Source organism: Zalophus californianus, chromosome 12 (genome assembly GCF_009762305.2).
Source record: "Zalophus californianus isolate mZalCal1 chromosome 12, mZalCal1.pri.v2, whole genome shotgun sequence".
NCBI classification, from domain to species: Eukaryota; Metazoa; Chordata; class Mammalia; order Carnivora; family Otariidae; genus Zalophus; species Zalophus californianus.
In genome coordinates, this window is record NC_045606.1 from 60,756,963 (window position 1) to 60,776,121 (window position 19,159).

The 19,159-nt window shown below is 38.6% G+C and overlaps 1 protein-coding gene across 2 annotated transcripts; it reads right to left on the reverse strand.

The window, feature by feature from the left end:
* Window positions 1-7,244: 7,244 nt before the first annotated feature.
* GGCT (gamma-glutamylcyclotransferase) lies at window positions 7,245-15,907 on the reverse strand. Of its 2 annotated transcripts, XM_027574103.2 has the most exons (5): window positions 15,545-15,666; window positions 13,949-14,191; window positions 11,355-11,500; window positions 10,137-10,272; window positions 7,245-8,074 (listed from the first exon to the last, which is right to left on the reverse strand). In XM_027574103.2, the coding sequence occupies exons 2-5, from the start codon at window positions 14,027-14,029 to the stop codon at window positions 7,931-7,933; spliced, it is 507 nt and encodes a 168-aa protein (XP_027429904.1). In that variant the 5' UTR covers window positions 14,030-14,191; window positions 15,545-15,666; the 3' UTR covers window positions 7,245-7,930. The 2 variants fall into 2 exon arrangements, with proteins under 2 accessions (XP_027429904.1, XP_027429903.1); XM_027574102.2 differs by lacking the exon at window positions 13,949-14,191 and having other exon boundaries at window positions 15,545-15,907.
* Window positions 15,908-19,159: the final 3,252 nt, after the last annotated feature.

The following is a 19,159-nucleotide window of genomic DNA, read 5'->3' on the forward strand; positions in this document are numbered from 1 at the left end:
TGAAATGGAGATAAGCAATATGCCTGATTAAGAATTCAAAATAATGGTCTTAAAGATACTTACTGGCCTTGAGAACAAAGTGGAGGATCTCAATGAGACCCTCAATGAAGAGATTAAAAATGTTAAAAAGAACCAACTGGAGATGAAGAACTCAATAACTGAAATTAAAAATACACTAGAGGGAATCAATAGTAGATTAGAGGAGGCAGAAGAATGGATCCCTGCAGCCTGGAGGACAGAGTAATGGAAAATAATCAAGCTGACCAGCCAAAGCAAAAAATAATAATAATAAATGAGATTAGGTTAAGAGAACTCAGGGACATCATCAAGTGTAATAACATTCACATTGTAGGGGCCCCAGGAGAAGAGAAAGTAAAGGGGACAGAAAATGTATTTGAAGAAATAATAGCTAAAAATTTCCCAAAAAAACCAACCCCAGGAGGTCCACACCAAGACGTATAATAATGAAAATGAAAAAAAGTAGTGATTAAGAGAGATTTTTAAAAACAGCAAGAAAAAAGAAAACAGTTACATACAAAGGAAACACCATAAGGCTATCAGCTGATTTTTCTGCAGGAACTTCGCAGGCCACAAGAGAGTGGAATGATATATTCAAAGTGTTGAAAGAAAAAAACCTGCAATGAAGAATACTCTACCCAGCAAGTAGCATTCAAAATAGAAGGAGAGATAAAAAGTTTCCCAGACAAACAAAAGTTAAAGGAATTCATCACCACTAAACCAGCACTACAACAAACATTAAATGGAATTTTTTTTTTTTTAATTTTTAAAAGGCAATCTCTACACCCAACATGGGGCTTGAACTCACTACCCCAAGATCAAGAGTTGCATGCTCTACTGAGCCAGCAGGTGCCCCTAAATGGAATTCTTTGAGTGGAAAGAAAAGGCCATAATCAGGAGTAAAAAATTATGAAAGGGAAAAATTTCAGAGGCAACTATAAACATAATAAAGTAGTAGATTAATCACTTATAAAACCAGTACAGAGGTAAAAGGACAAAAGCAGTAAAATCAATTACATCTATGAAAATTAGTCCAGGGATTCACAAAATAAATGGATATAAAGTACGATATTACATACATAAAATGTGGGTGATGGGAGTAAAAATTTAATGCTTTTAGAACAGGTTCAAGCTTAAGTGACCATCAATTTAACATAGATTGCTATATACATAAGATGTTATATATATCATAATGGTAACCACAAATCAAAAACCTGTAAAAGATACACAAAAAATAAAGAGAAAGGAATCCAAGCACATCACTAAAGAAGGTCATCAAACCACAAGGGAATAGAGCAAGAGAAGAAAGGAACAGAGAACTACGAAAACAACCATAAAACAACTAACAAAATGGCAACAAGTACATGCCCATCAATAATTATTTTGAATGTAAATGGACTAAATGCTCCAATCCAAAGACATAGGGTGATGGAATGGATAAAAAAGCAAGGCCCATCTATATGCTGCCTACAAGAGACTTGCTTCAGACTTAAAGACACATGAAGATTGAAAGTGACGGGATGGAGAAACATTTGTCATGCAGATGGATGTGAAAACAGCAGAATACACATTCTTTTCAAGTGCGCATGGAACATTCTCCAGAATAGATCACTTTTTAGGCCACAAAACAAATCTCAATAAATTTAAAAAGATAGGAATCATATCATGCACAGAAATCATATTTAACTAGAAATTTAACTAGAAGTCAATCACAATAAAAAATCTGGAAAAAAGACAAATACATGGAGATTAAATAACATGCTACTAAACAATGAATGGATCAACCAAGAAACAAAGAGAAAATCAAAAAATCATGGGGACAAATGAAAATGAAAACACAATGGTCCAAAGTCTTTGGGATGCAGCAAAAGCTAAGAGGGAAGGTTATAGCAATACAGGCCTACCTCAAGAAGTAAGAAAAATCTCAAATAAACAACCTAACCTTACACTTAAAGGAGCTAGAAAATAAGAATAAACAAAGCCCAAAGTCATTAGAATGAAGGAAAAAATAAAGATTAGAGCAGAAATTAATGAAATAGAGACTAAAAAAATAGAACAGATCAATGAAATCAGGAGCTGATTTTCATTTTTTGTTTTTTGTTTTAAGTAAGCTCTAGGCCTGACTGGGGGGGGGGGGGGTAGTGGCAGAGGGAAAGGATCTCAAGCAGACTATGCTGATCGTGGAGTCCAATGCAGGGCCCGATCTCACGGCCCAGAGATCATGACCTGAACCAAAACTAAGAGTTGGATGCCTAACCAACTGAGCCACCCAGGAGCCCCAGGAACTGATTCTTTAAAAGATCAATAAAATTGATAAATCTTTAGCCAAACGCATCAAAAAAAAAAAAAAAAGAGAGAGAGAGAGAGGACTCAAATACAATCAGAAATAAAGGAGAAGAAATAACAACCAACACCATAGAAATTATAAGAGAACATTATAAAAATTATGTGCCAAAAAATTGGGCAATCTAGAAGAAATGGATAAATTCCTAGAAACATATAACCTTCCAAAAATGAATCAGGAGGAAATAGAAAATTGGAACAAATTATTAGTAATGAAATTGAATTAGTAATCAAAAAACTGCCAAAAAACAAAAGTCCAGGACCAGATGACTTCACAGGTGAATTCTACCAAATATTTAAATAAGAGTTAATACCAATTCTTCTCAAACTGTTCCAAAAAATAGAAGAGGAAGGAAAGCTTCCAAATTCATTCTAGAAGGCCAGCATCAATCACCCTGCTCCCCAAACCACATATACTACAAAAAAAGAAAACTACAGGCCAGTATCTCTAATGAGCATAGATGCAAAAATCCTCAACAAAATATTAGTAGACTGAATCCAATAATACATTAAAAAAAATCATTTGCCATGATCAAGTGGGATTTATTCCAGGGATATAATGCTGGTTCAATAGTCACAAATCACTAAATGTGATATGTCACATTAACAACAGAAGGGATAAAAACCATATGATCAACTCAAAAGATGCAGAAAAAGCATTTGACACAGTACAACATACATTCACGATAAAAAATTTCAACATAACAAAGGCCATATATTGAAATCCCACAGCTAACATCACCCTCAATAGTAAAAAAACAGATCAGAAACAAGACAAGGATGTCCAGTCTCACCACTTTTATTCAACTTAGTAATGGAAGTCCAAGCCAGAAGTCAGACAAGAAAGATAAATAAGAGGCATCAAATTGGTGAGAAAGATGTAAAATTTCACTATTTGCAGGTGACATGACACTATATATATATATATATATATAAAACCCCATAGACTCCACCAACAAAACTACTTGAACTGATAAATGAATTCAGTAGTTGCAGGATACAAATCTACAGAAATCTGTTGCATTTCTATACACTGATAAGGAAGCAGCAGAAAATGAAATTAAGAAAACAATCCCATTTACAATTGCACCAAAAATGATAAGATACCTAAGAATAAACCTAACCAAAGAGGTGAAACACCTGTACTCTGAAAACTATAAAACGCTGATGAAAGAAATTGAAGGTGACACCAAAAAATGGAAAGACATTCCATGTTCATGGATTGGAAGAACAAATATTGTTAAAATGTCTATACTACCCGAAGCAATATACACATTTAATGCAATCCCTATAAAAATATCAAGAGCATTTTTGACGCACCTGGGTGGCTCAGTTAGTTAAGTGGCTGACTCTTGATTTCAGCTCAGGTCATGATCTCAGGGTCCTGGGATCGAGCCCTGCATCAGGCTCCACACTTAGCAGGGAGTCTGCTTGAGGATTCTCTCTCTCTCACCCTCTGCCCCTCCCCCCCACTAGTGTGTTCTCCTTAAATTGTTTACTTTAAAATGGTTAATTTTATGTTACACGAATTTCATCTCAATAAGAAATATTAGTTTTACAAAAGGAAATTGCAAATGGTTATTACATTTTTAATTTCAGTGTCCATGTATCTTAGTGTATAGAAATACAATTGATTTTTGTGTTTATCTTGTACCCTGTGACCTTGCTGAACTCACTTATTGGTTCTAGGTGATAGTTTTTTTTGTAGATTCCCAGGAATTTTCTGCATGGACAATTCATGTCATCTGTAAATAGGAACTGTTTCATTTGTTCCTTTCCAATGTTTGCCTTCATTTTTTTTTTTTTTTTCTTATTGCACTGGCTAGAACTTCTAGTACCATCTTGAATAATAGTGGTGAGAGCAGATATCCTTGCCTTGTTCCCGGTTTTAGGGGGAAAGCATTCATTCAGTCTTTTACAATTAAGTATAATGTTGTGGGGGAGGGGCAGAGGGAGAGAATCTCCAAGCAGACTCCCCGCTGAGCACAGAGCCCAACTAGGGGGCTCCATCTCATAACCTGTGAGATTATGACCTGAGCCAAAAACAAGAGTCAGATGCTTAATAGACTGAGCCAGGCAGGCGTCGTGAGAACTTTTTTTTTAAATCATGAATGGACGATGCCAAATGCTTTTTCTGCAACTGATATGAACATGTGACTTTACTATTTTGCTTGTTAATACAGTGGATTTGATTTTCAAGTATCAAGCCAGCCTTGCATCTCTGGAATAAACCCTCTTTGGTCATGATGTGTAATTCTTTTTATGTAGTATCGAATTCTATTTATGACTATTTAGTTAATAATGTTTACATCTATATTCATGAGGGATATTGTCTGTAGGTTTATTTTTGTTTGCTTGTTTTTTTCTATGGTCTTTGGTTTTGGTACCAGGGTAATACTAACTTCCTAAAATGAATTGGTAAGGGTTACCAAAATGCCCCTCCATTTCTGATACTTTGCTTTGAAATCTACTTTATTTGGTATTAATATAGCCACTCATTCTTTCCCTTAATTAATGTTTGCGGCATATATATTTCTGTAACCCTTTATTTTCAAACTGCTTACATTGTTATAGTTGAAGTGAGTTTCTTATAGACAGGATAAGGTTGGATCATATTCTTTTTTAAAAAATTTTTAAAGATTTATTTATTTTGAGGGAGAGCGTGTTCAGGCAGGGAGGGACAGAGGGAGAGTCTTAAGCAGACTCCATGCTGAGCGTGGGGCTTGACACAAGGCTCAATCTCAGGACGCTGAGACATGACCTGAGCTGAAATCAAGAGTCGGACATGTAAGTGACTGAGCCACCCAGGCCCCTCTATAGTTTTTTTTAAGTGTTACCTGTTTGTATACCTTTTTAAGCTATTTCTTTAGCTATTTCAATATATACATATAATTTTTCAGTCTACTGGTGTCATCATTCATACCAGTCCTTTAATAATTATTTTAAATATTACTTCTACATATATTTAGAAGCACAATGTTATAATTTTTGCCTCAACCATTATTTCAGAAACTCAAGAGAAGGAAAGTCTATCATATTTACCCATATTTTGGCTTACCATGTTATTTTTTCCTTTCTGATGTTCCAGTTCCTTTTTTTATTTCTTCTTTTCTGTCTAGAAAACTTTCTTCAGCCATTCCTTTTCTAAGCCATTCCTGCTAGCAACAAATTTTTCTAGTTTTCCTTCTGAGATGTAGGAGGCAAGAGAAAACCCAGGGAATTCAGTACCATGTTGTGTCTTGTCTCTGTCTAGTCTGCTTTCTCTCTCCCTCTCAGAGTCTTGTTTTATATATAATGTTCAGGGATTTTAGTTGTACTTAACAGAAGGAATAAGGAAGAGTATGTCTACTCCATCTTTCCAGAAGTCAAAGTCTCCATATATGCTTATTTTATACTGTTATTGATCATTTCAATATCTCAAAACCTTGGGGATCTAGGTGTTTTTCCTACTCTCACTTATGATGCATCATTTTCCTATTATCTTTTAAATTTTCAGGTGGACATTCTGAGGACCTAAATTAGAATTGCTTTCTTCAGAGAGGTTTTGCATCTCTGCTGGAAGCTACGAGGCTTACTAGAGACCATTTTAGTTCTCTTCAGGGATCCCAGTTTCATATAGAATTTTCAGGTTGTTTTCCTGTCTTGCAGCGGGATTGCTCAAGGGTTAACAGTCAAATTCCAGGGCTACTATTGGCATTTGTACCCAAAGATGTCAGCGTCACTTGTTTACCAGTGCTGGAAAAGTGTCTTTTTCTTTTTGTGGTACAGGGACAGGTATATCTTGATTTCCCTTATTTTCTTGCAAGCCCAGAAATGCTCTTCAGTTAGTTTATCCAGTTGGTTGTATTGTGGTTAGAGGGCCAAAATCACCAGTAGAAATGCAACGTCCTTACATATGATATTTGGTATTACTACCTTGAAAATGACTGGAGAAACAGTATTCCTCATGATTACCAGATTTTCGTTAAAAGGCCAGACATGAAGGTTTTATTGTTAGTGTTTTAAATTCCTTAATGAAATTTGTCATTTTAGGTGGGTAAGATAGATTACGAAAATAATATTCTATTTTTACATCAAAGCTCAGCCTTGCTCATTATATTACCATAACTGAGTTCTAGGTACTGACAAACTTGGTCTTCTTGGGAGGAGTTACGAACTGGAGGAAACTAGAATATTAGAAGTGTAACAGCTATAAAACATGATCTAACCTGAAGTCTATGGTTCAGTTCCACTTCAGCAGCTGTAGCTGAAAAGTTCTTTGGTTATTTTTCCCACGAGAAACAAATCTTTATGTTCCTGCAGCTAGCTCATTTCATTCCAATAACCTGTTTCAAAAGTCTAGCTCACTGCATTCCAGAGACCTGGTTTTTTGATAACCAGTGCTGTTTTATTCATGACTCTTCTTTCTTCCATTTGTTCAGTAAATAAATTTAGGAAGCCAAGAGTCAAACTGGAGCTTTCAAAAAACGTTTTCCGCTCATAATCTTAACTCTTCTACTTTAAAATCCTGTTCCAAGGATGGCTCTGTATAAACTTAATTCTTCAATAAGAACATTAGTGATTTCTAATACTTATTATGTGCCAGGCTCGGTTCTAAGCTTATTACATATATTTACTCCTCAAAATAATCCTATGACATAGGTGTTTCAACTGCCCTCACTCTATAGATGAGCAAACTGAGGCAAAGAGTCAGATAACCCAAAGTCTCCCAGCTAGAACGTGGTAGAACTGACAATTGATCCTAGGCTATCTGTCTGGTTCCAGAGTCTGTGCAATAATCCTCTAGTATGGACTGTGTATAGCCAACATCAGACCCAGTATGGGTGAGGATATGAGTCTCTAACAAAGTGAAATATAGTACTTCAGTAGGGAAGACAGGTTAAACCACAAATACATTTATTTCTGTAAGAACAGTATGCCATTTTTAAATTAAAAAAAAATTATCAACTGTCTCTGTAGTTTGCTTGCTCTTATTAAGCTGATTTAAAAAAATCCCAGAGCAGAGCGATTCACCGGCACGATCGTTAAGTTGCAAATATCTCCTCTGTCACAGAGCAAGAATACACTCAACTCCAGAAAATAACTTTAAGTGTTCATGGAAGGAGTACCCACATCCATTTGTCATGCATTCCAGTGCATCATGGCCTCCTTTTCAATGATCTAATTTTTTTTTAAAGATTTTATTTATTTATTTGACACAGAGAGAAAGAGAGCACAAGCAGGTGGAGCGGCAGGCAGAGGGAGAAGCAGGATGCCCGCTGAGCTGAGAGCCTGATGTGGGGCTCCATCCCAGGACCCCGGGATCATGACCTGAGCCAAAGGTAGACGCTTAACCATCTGAGCCACCCAGGCGCCCCTCAATTATCTAATTTCTAACCAAGTTTCTTTTTTGCGTCTGAAAACAAGGAATTACCTAAGTAAGATATCCCTTTAGAGCACTGTTGAAAATATATTAAACATAGAGATACCTCAGATCTCTTTTCTAAATGTTAAAAATATATTAGCACATACAGAAATATCTGTATTTTCTATTATAATTTAGATTTCTATCTAAAATATCTATTATGTTCTATTGAACTTTTGTTTCTCCCTTTTTGATAATGTCTTCAATTTCTTCTGAGACTTCTCCTTGGTAGTCATTTGGTTCTATTGCATTTAACTTCTTTTGATACTCCAGTGGCAAACCATTTTCTTTTGCACCTAGGCAAATGACCTAGAAATGGTTAAAAGAAACCAAAAGCACCTTTTAATTAGGAACACAATTTAATATACCACAGCTTTATGTGCAGTATCAAAGTATGAAATATTAGCTTTCAGATAACTCTAGAATAAACACTTATAGAACAAAATAGAGTCATTCCTCTTAGAGTGAGCATAAATGTGTAGGGAGTTTTCAAGGCCACATGATACATTCTCATGGAGTATCTAATTTTACTCGATAATATGGCTTAAAATATTTTTAAAAACTAAAGTATAATTAATATACAGTGTTATATTAGTTTTAGGTATACAATATAATGATTTAACAATTCTTTACGTTACTCAGTGCTCATCATGGTAAGTGTGCTCTTAATCCCCTTCACCTATTTCAGCCATCCCCCACCCACCTCCCCTCTGGCAGCCACCAGTTTGTTCTCTGTAGATAAGAGTCTGGGTATTTTTTTGTCTGTTCATTTGTTTGTTCATAGATTCCATGTATGAATGAAATCATATGGTATTTGTCTGTTTAACTTATTTCACTTACCATGATACCTTCTAGGTCCATCCGTGTTGCTGTAAATAGCAAGATCTCATTCTTCTTTATGGCTGAGTAATATTCCATTGTATGTATGTATGTGTATACACACACACACACACACGTCTTATTTAGCCATAATTATGGATGGACACTTGGGTTGCTTCCATATCTTGACTATTGTAAATAATGCTACAGTAAAATAGGGGTGTATATATCTTTTCAAATGAATGTTTTCGTTTTGAGTAAATACCCAAAGTGGAATTACTGGGTCATATGGTAATTCTATCTTTAATTTTTTGAGGATCCTCCGTACTGTTTTCCATAGTGGCTGTACCAGCTTGCATTCCCACCAGCATCACATCAGGGTTCCTTTTTCTCCACATCCTCGCTAACATTTGTTATTTCTTGTGTTTTTGATTCTAGTCATTCTAATTTAAAATATTTTTATATTAAGATAAAAACTTATTGTATAGAACTGGCATGATTTATTAAGAAAAAGCACCATTCTTTAAAAAAAAATGTAAAGTTTACAGGGAGCAGTTTTAGTTTAATCTGGGAGTCTACTCTACCTCTGATATGAAATGAGCTAATAGATGGCAACCATGTTCGGTGGGTACTTCCCAGATCCATACCAGGCTAATTCCTCTAGGTTCCATACTAGAAAATTCCAGATTAGGCCGAGGAACTGGGTGATCCACTCCACGTGCCATGTCCTGACTGGGCCTTCCAATAGTACCTAAGTTTGGGTTTCTAAAAAGGGATGTTGGGGTTTCTATCCCACATTCTTTTCCTATGCTTGTGGGAGTAGTTTCTCTGATTTTGAAAGAGTGTGACTTGGGGCGCCTGGGTGGCTCAGTCGTTAAGCATCTGTCTCCGGCTCAGGTCGTGATCCCAGGGTCTGGGATTGAGCCCCACATCGGGGGGGGGTTCCCTGTTCAGCAGGAAGCCTGCTTCTCCCTCTCCCACTCCCCCTGCTTGTGTTTCCTCTCTCACTGTCTCGCTCTCTGTCAAATAAATAAATAAAATCTTAAAAAAAGTGTGACTTTTTTCCCTCCATCTAGGGATGGAAAACATTTCAGCAATAGGAAATGTGTTTTTTCCCCATAAAAATGAATCTTGGTGTTATGAAATACTGTTTTGAGGAGAAAAAATGATTATAAAAGCCTATGCATAGAATAAATCCACTAAAAATACATGCATACATGTTATTTTCTACTTTAGGAAAGAAAACACATATCTAGAATTATGGCTCATATAGATTTCCGAAGTCTTTTTTAATAAATCTGTTTTAGGAACATGGTTCTATCATTACAAATAAATCTGAATATTTTTCAATTTGCATGTTAGGTAAATAACTATCATTTTTGCATTAAAAACATTTTTATTAAAATGAAGTGTTCATAGGGGTAGGGCAGGAAAAAAATAAGTGTTCGTGTAGAATTTAATGCACACATAGTCTTTTTAAAGCAAGATATTTTTTAGTTTAGCTCAGTGAAAATTAAAAAGGAATCTCCAACAGTCTTTGTAAGTAGCTTACCTTTTTATACTGGGGGGATGGGGGAGCACTCTCATAATTTTTCATCTGATAACTTCGACAGGTTATTTCTTTTCCTTCTTGAGTATAAACATTAACTTCTATTGGGACATATGTTCCACTTTTAACCCCTTCTTGCCTGAAACCAGAACAGTCAAATTTTAACCATATATGATTTAGCCAAGTTAGTTTATTGGATTAAAAATTTGACTATATATGGATGTACTTGCTCCCTTTGTATTTTAGGATATGGTAGAACATATTATAAATACTACCACATCAAAAGTAAACCCAGCATTTCAATTGGAAAGCCTCAGATTTAGTATTACTCAGTACACTTCTAACAGATCTCTACATTTATCCTATATAAACCCATGCTTGAATATAGTTATTTCAATCTTTATACCCCTTCAACACTGCTCTCTAGGCTACAAAAAATGACTATGTGTTCTGACAACAAGAGAATATCCACCCAGAGAAAAGTAGAGAGAATGGCTCCCTCTTATTCACCAGTGACCTAAAGTATCATGCATATCAGAAAATGTGTTCTTTTCAAGTCCTACTCTTTTCTGCCAACTTTCTTTGCATACATGCTCTGCCACACAACTGGAGAGTTCTAGTTATAAACAGTATCAAAACATTTCTAGTACGTTGTCAAAGTTTTTACAAATTATTACTTTTTTACTGATTCAACTGCCACCTTAAATAATTATTTTTTAAAAACTGACTCTAGTAAAAACTGAACTGCTTTTGAAACCGATAAAAAGATATAACAATTACAAACATCTTCATGCCTTTTCACAATATGAAACTACAAAGAGATTTTTTTTAATAAAAGATAAATAAAACAAAAATAAAGACTTCCATTTTTTTTACAGAAGAGATTATAACTATCCCCCAAATCTCAACTGGAATAAGTGACCCTTCTAGGCTTTTTTTTTTTTTTTTTTTAATGTAGGCTCTATGCCCAATGGGGGGCTTGAACTCCCAACCCTGAGATCAAGAGTTGCATGTTCTACAGACTGAGTCAGTCAGGTACCCCTAGGCTTTTCTTTTTAGGATATGCACATTATACTTTTTATGTTAATGCTACAGTGTAAAGAATGTAGTATATGGTTTTGAAAAACCAACATATATATATATATATATACACACATATCTTTGCATATGATCCACTTTCTGAATTAGTTATTATTTAACTTATAATTAGAAGCCACCTACTTATCCAGAGAACTCAAATTGCTTTTGTTCATTTTCCATACTACTCCCCATACTTCATCGCCAGGACTTTGAAAAATAGTGGCTATACCTCCATGCCAAGTTTCACTTGTTTTGCCTTGGGAATTGCCAAAGTCAAGCTTATAATCCTACAAAGGAAACCAAAATGATATGATCAATATCCACTTGAACCAAAATTTCCCTCTTCAGTGTAAAAAAAAAATTTACCTTGAACTCCATGCAATTAAAACATAAACTTTGAGTTCTTTCTCTGCATAAGAAGCTGTAAAAAATACAAAGATAAACAAAGACCCGGATCTCAAGGACTATATTTTTTCATATTTTTCTTTAAAAATGAAATGTATACTGAATATATATATGTATATATATTTTACCATAAATGGGTTTAAAAAAAACCCCATAATCCCAATGCCTTAATGTAACTATTTTCATTTTTAAAAATTTCTTCCCAGTCTACCTACATACGCATAGATTTTAACTTAGAGGCAACCATAGTATACACAATTGTTGAAGCTGGGTAGCTACATAGGGGTTACAACCTACTTTCATGTCTATAGAGAGTATCCTACTAGCATATATCACCATGTTTGCCCTCAAGGACCCAGCATTGGAGGGTGATTAATCTAGCACTCATGAATTGTACTATCATATCTATAATAAACATTAAAAGCAGCTAATACTAGTACATTACTAGGTTCTATAACTGCATTATGAGCTTTATGTGGACTCATTTTTATCCTGCCAACAACTTTATTATACCCATTTAACAAGAAAAACTGTGGCTTATAAAGATTAAGCAACTTGCCCAAGGTCTCACAACTAATAAGTAATGGAGCCAGGTTTCTAGTTTATTTTTATTTTTTTTTAAAGATTTTATTTACTTATTTGACACACAGAGAGATAGAGAACACTAGCGGGGGTAGCGGCTGGCAGAGGGAGAGGGAGAAGCAGGCTCCCCGCCGAGCAGGGAGCCCAGTGTGGGACTTGATCCCAGAACTCTGGAATCATGAGCTGAGCTGAAGGCAGACGCTTAACCGACTGAGCCACCCAGGCATCCTGCCAGGTTTCTAGTTTAGCTTCTTCCCTATAGAGATGGGTAATCAGAGGAGAGAATCTTGGGGAAGATTAAAAACTCTTACTTGGCCATTTGGTGTAGAAAATTTCTTTCCATCTTTCCAGAGCTTAGTTTCCTTAATAATAAAAAAAGGTTGGACTAGATACTAAATTTAAGGTTTATATTTTATCCCTGTCACCTTTATTTTCTTAAAAATGTCACATTTCAGGAAAAAGGTTGGTTTGAGCGACCAATATCTTCAATCGGTATACTAGATGTTTTAGGGCCAAGCAGCCCTGGCAGGACATCAGGAGAGCTGATAAAAAGTCACAACCACATTAGGTACTGGTTGTCTAAATCCAATAGACAATTTTCATTCCTCCTCTTGCTCCACTTTTCAGCTGCTTCCGACAGAGTTAACCACCCTGTCTTGTTCTGCCTCCTTCCTGACTTTCAGACTATTCCCTGATCTCAATTCCCTTTGCTAACTCCTCCTCCATACCTGGTCTTTAAATGGTAGAGTTGCTAAGGGCTCAGTTTAGGCCCCTTTTCTTGTTCATCATCAATTTGCTCAAGACAATCTATCCCTTCTGATAACTTCAAATACCATCCAATATTCCAATCATCTTTTAATCAAACCCAGATCTCTCTTCTAAACTTCAAAAATGCTTAGAACAGGGCCTACCACACAGTGAGTACTTAATAAATGCTCACTAATATTTTTCTGCTCACTTGGATGTATAACAAACATCTCAAACTCAGTTATGTTTAAGCTGAGCTTGACTTTCCCTCCAAAACGGACTCTCCTCTTTACAAATATCACCATCATCCACCCTATTGCACCAAAAACCTTAGTCACCCGTTACCTCTTCCTCCCTTCACAATCAATCACCAAGGCCTAACGTTATTATCTCCTAAATATCTCCCCAACCCATCTACCTGCCACTGCTACCACTCCAGTTCAAGGTGCCATTATCTTTAGCATGGATTGCTACAAAAGCTTTCTAACTGGGCTCCCCACATCAACTGTTGTCTCTCCTTCCAATCCATTTTCCATAGCAACCAGAATGAGCTTTCAAAGTTGTAAATCTAATCTTTCATTTGCTTAAATTCTGCAATGGATCTTTTCATTGCTCTCAAGATAAAGACCAAAGTCCTCTTTGGCCTCTGTGATCCTGTAACATGTGGTCCTTCCCTACCTCTCTAGTTGTCAAGCAATATCCTCCTCACACACTAAACTCCAGCCACAGCAGCTGATGATCCAGCTTCTTCTTTCCTGAGGTCATTTGTACATGCTGTTCCTTCTCTTTTGTCTCCCCTTGCCCAATCATTCAGGTCTCAGCTTAAAAGTCGTATTTTCAGGAAGAGCTTTACTAAGCTCTTAGGACAGGACCTCCAAGTCATACACTCCCATAGCACCTTGTAGGTCTCTTTTTCTTAAAGACTTCACTTTTTTTAGAGCAGTTTTAGGTTCACAGCAAAACTGAGAGGAAGGTACAACATGTCTCCTTTTTAAACTCACCATATCTGTAACTGAATAATCACTTGTTTGATAGCTCTTCCACTTGTCCCAACTATAAGCATCTGAAGTTCTTTTCCACATTTGGGCAGTTCCCTACCTTAGGAATCTGGGTAATAGAAAGTGTTAGAGCCCAACTCCCATTTTTGAGGCTTCAAATGCCAGCAGTTGGTTCTCGCAGCTTTGCTTGCAGTCAGGGCATGGGCACGTGGCCATGGGTTAGCCAATCAGGACACCCACCTGCAACTGAAATAGAAGCTAGTGCTAGTGCCCAGGGACAGCAGAAACTACATCCTGGAGGTGGTGGCCACATCTAGGTTTCAGGAACTGCAGGGGTGTAGTGACAGTAGCAGGCAAGGTCCGGAGCAGACAGGGTCAGTGATGCACAACTTAGTGTCCATGTTTACTAAGTTCAGCAGAGGCGCACCAGTGGCCTCCTGGGCTGGGTCTATCTGTGATACTGGCTGTGGTGGTTGCTGTACCGCCCTTTATGCCTGCCTGTTTTTTGTTTTGTTTTTAAAGTAGGCTCCACATCCAAAGTGGGGCTGAACTCACAACCCTGAGATCAAGAGTCCCATGCTCCACCCACGGACTCAGACAGGCACCCCTATGCCTCCCTGTTTTGTCAGTTCTGTGGTCCTACCTTCCTGGTCATTCTGTGAGCCCTCCAACAGCCTTTCAACCCATTCTTTTTCCGCTTAAATCAGCCACTTTCTGTTGCTTGCAACTAAGAACCCTGACAAGGGCAGCAGAGACCATGTTTGTCTAATCCGACAATGTCAAAAGCTTTCGTACATAATTTTTTGGTGTGTCCCTCCTACAGACATGGACAGGTCCTCCGGGCAGCCCACTTTATCACTTTTGTATCTGCAGGGAAAAAAATCCACCAAAGGAATGAACGGATTGTACTGAAGAGCAATTATTTTTAAGTTTTTATTTATTTAATTTCTACACCCAACCTGGGGCTCGAACTCAGACCCTGAGACCAAGAGTCACATGCTCCTCCGACTGAGCCAGCCAGGCGCCCCTGAAGAGCAATGACTTTTACCAAGGTGTGTTATGGTTCACCCAGCAACCTGACTGAACTGAGCACGGCTCTTACTATGACTACGATACGTGCCGGTGCCGGTGCCGGCTGTCAGGACCTCTGGCATCGGGAGCGAAAGCCAGGTGAACTGAGTTTTACAATACCAGCGGACAAGCCCTGCAGCGACGGTGTGTGGTAGGGAAGAGAAAGCCACGCGTTCCCTGACTTGGGACAGAGAAGGCGTCTGGGAGGCACGGAGCGGATGGATGCTGTGAGCGCTCCCCTAAGTCGGTGGGCAAGACAGAGGCGGCCAGGTCCGGGCAGAACGAGCCTCCCGGGGAAAGTCAGCAGGGGGCTCAGGGCGGCCCGGGGGCGCACAGCTGCCAGGCGGGCACAACGCTGTGGGGGCGAGGCGGGAGGAGGGCAGAAGCCAGACGGTGAAGACAGCTCCGACGTGCTCTTATCAGCAAGAGCTGCATTCCCAGCCCCGAGAAAGCGACTTCCCGAAATCCTGCCCTCTCGTCCGCAGGGTGGGCGCGACGCTGCAGGGGCCGCGCGCGGGCAGCACTGACCTGCAGGCGGGCCACGCAGCAGAACGCGGCCGACGGGTTTCGGAGGTGGATCCGCTCGGTCAGCAGATTGCTACCGTAGGCGAAGTACAGAAAACTCTCCCCCTCCTGGCCCCGGAGGTCCTGACAGCCCGAGTTCGCCATGCTCCACCAGACACCCGCACGGCCCCGGGGTCGGAGGTACGACTGTCAGAACAGGACTGCGGGCGCCCCAACTCCGGTGGCCAACTAGCCGGGGCCTCTGGAGTTGGCGGAAAGGCGGGAAGCGTGGGCCGAACGAATCGGATGCGACCGCTCTTCTGATTGGCTGCGGGGCCCAAATATTGAGTCTCCCCCTATGATTGGCCAAGCCCGCCACCTCCTCTTCGCTCTCCAGTTAGTACTCTGAAGTGCTCAGCTCTGAGGCGACCTGGAGCCGATTCCTCATTGGACATACTCCCCTGTTGTCCCGCCCCGATGCTCAAGGCTCCGTGCGATTGGTGGGTGGGCGGGCGCTACGCGGAGGCGGGTCAGGTCCGGTGGGTTCGGTTTGGGGGTTGCGCCGCGTGGTTCCGAGCCAGGCTTTCTCACCTTCAGGTGGTGCATGTGTGGTTCCAGGCGTTTCGTGCTCTTTAGGGCACTCGCCCCCACTCTGCCCTCCCGGTTCATTTGAAGCAGTCGGTCACGATGGGTCAATTTCCCCCTCATGCTGGTTCTCGCATCCCCAGCCCTGATCACTTAACGTGGAGAAGACCCTCTGAATGTCTGGGACTCCCTTCCCTGGTGGAAGTAGCGTGCCGGGTTCAAATCCCGACGCTGCCATTTACTGGCCACGTAAGCCTGGGCACCTCTTGTCAGTTTCCTCCTCGTAAAACAGCGATTTTAACATAAATTATGATCACAGTTATATAACTTATCCCCTATCTCATAGGGTTGGTTTAAGTATTTAAAGAATAATTTTGTTAATGTTATTAGGCGCAAAAACTCCAGTGTAAAATAAGATATAAAAGTATAAAAACAAGAAATAAAACCTTATCTTAACTTTGAAATGAAAATATTAATTTGAACTCAGGGCAGTGGTTATCCTTGGCACCCAGACTTTGATCTCTAAATAAATACCACTCTCCACTAAAAAGTCCCAGGGCTCCTTGGAGAAATGATTTATGCCAGGTCAAAAGCTGGGAATGAATAGGAGCGCTTGGGACATCTTGTGACAGTGAAGTCTGGAGGTATCCAAGAAAAAAAACGAGGTCCTTTCAAAAGGACACGGGAGCCAGCTTGAGGGAATGCCCACTGGCCAAAATTAGAACAATTTGAGCACCAAAAATAATGACTGCAATTGATTGAAAATGTCAAACAAAGAAGTCCCACCAAAAGAATAAACCAAATATAAAAAACAATTTTTTAAAAGCCTCATTTGCCATGGTGACTGTTACAGCAACTCTTTACTCTGAAAAGTGGTAATTTAAGAAAATAAATTAAACATTTATCCTGCCCTCCTACTTAAAGCTGTATTTCAGGGTAACCAAATAGTCCCAGTTGATGAGGAAACAGTTCTCTTTACAAAAGTTTTCCAGCTAAATAATGTAAGATGAATGATAGAATTGGAAAATCACCACCTTGTAGGCCCTAATGAAATAACTGATTCTCATGCCAGGACCATCAATGAAACCATGTGGTGAAAGGGTGACAGGGAACAGAATATTCACCTAGGGCCAAATTATCCTCCAGGGATTGCTAGCTGTAGTCAGAAGAAAAACATAATGACAATGAAGGAATCTGGTCCCTCCCATCTTAACCTAGATCAATCTTATAATCACTAAAAGTGGACCAATCGGACATTATGTGCCTCCTGATGTGATACAATATGATGCCCCAGTTTTGTCTGTGAAGGATTGTTTCCCAAACGCTCTCCCTTCTATATAGTCATACTCACGCAGAAAGTACAAGGATAGAAGAATACAACGATACCAAGAGGAAACAGAAAAATTCTGAACTTCCTGCAGAACCAATGGCTGTCTCTTAAGTCAGTGTAATTACAAAACAAGCAAACAAAAAAGCAGGACAGAGGGCAGGCTGTTCTAGATTAAAAGAAACCTAAGAGACACAATAACTACATGCAATGGCTTGTCCTTGTTTCTGGTTCAATAAACCAGATATAAAGGATATTTTGGGGACAATTAAATCTGAATACGAACTAGGGCATGAGATGATATTAAACAACTGCTTTTTTATTAGATATGATAAAACCATTGTGCCGTTGTAGAAAAACGTCTCTATTTTTAGATATACATATTAATGTATTTTGGGGTAAAATTTTGGTATCTATATTTATTTTAAAATAATTTAGAAAAATTAAAATAGGGAAAGTGTTCAGTGCTCGATTGATGTGTATATGGGTGTTCATTTTATTATTCTATCCTCTTCTATATATTTCAACATTTTCATGTTAAAAAGTCAAAGAAATATGGTGATGTGTGTAAAGCACCTGGCATACAGTGAACACTCAATAAGCAGTAACACTGTTGTCATGTAATCGTAAAATAGGACGGTTCATACCCTCTCCCATCCCCCAAACATCAAGGTAGAACTTGAAATACGTACTTGGTTACTTCAGTGAGCAAGTTGCTCTTGTTGGCAAGATAGTACTCTACTGCATCATGGATCCTCAAGGCCTCTGCTTTGGAGCATTCCCACTTAAAATGTCCTTCTGCATTTTAAATTGCTTTTAGACATTCTAAATGTATTTATTATTTAATTACTTTGCCTTTTTTTCTCTTCCTATGTTTCTCACTAATTGCTTAATTTTATGGTTACTGATTTTTCTTAACACCATTTTACAAAAGTTTTCTGAAGCACTGATGTTTCCTCAAACACTGAAAATCTTTTTTTACGCCCATTAATCATTTTATTTAGCTTCCCATGTGGATTGCTGTGTACTGACCCCTGTTGGCTAAGTTAGTAGATAGCAAGGGTTTTTGTTCCAAATTTAATCAAAGCTTGGTTAGTAGTTAACATTCACTGAGCACTTATCAAATGCCAGGCTCCAATCTAAACTCATATATATTAACTCATTTAATCCTGAAAATAGCCCTATTGAGACAGTACTAATATTATTCTCATTTTACAGTTGAAGAAACTGAGGTCAGTCGGTTAACTCACTTGCCCCAGGTTGTAGCTAGCAATGACAGGCACATAATTCAACAGCCAAGCCCTCTGATTTTAAGAGTCATTACTGGGTACTGACTCCCAGATTTCTCAAACTGTAAAACCTGGTGGTCTCAGAGCTGGTGTCAGATGGAATGGGAAGAGGAGGCAGGTGACCTGAGTGACTGAGAAGAAAGCTGACCCCACCTAAGAAGAGAAGGGAGCTCGAGAAACCCAAGCCCTGAGCTTTGAGGTGCCTGGCTCCAGCTGTTACCAGACCCACATGAATATCTCATGTTGGTTTTCATGAGATAGTCTCATAAGCCTTATATTCCAAACCACACTGATAATGAAATGAAAGATTCTATTAAATGCACATAGGTTATGTGAAATGTGGCATATTTAATCCCACAACATTATTTTAGAGTGTGTCTTGAAGACTTCTAGCTCCTAAAGTATTTTGTTCTGCTTGTATTATTTTATTGTATTTTT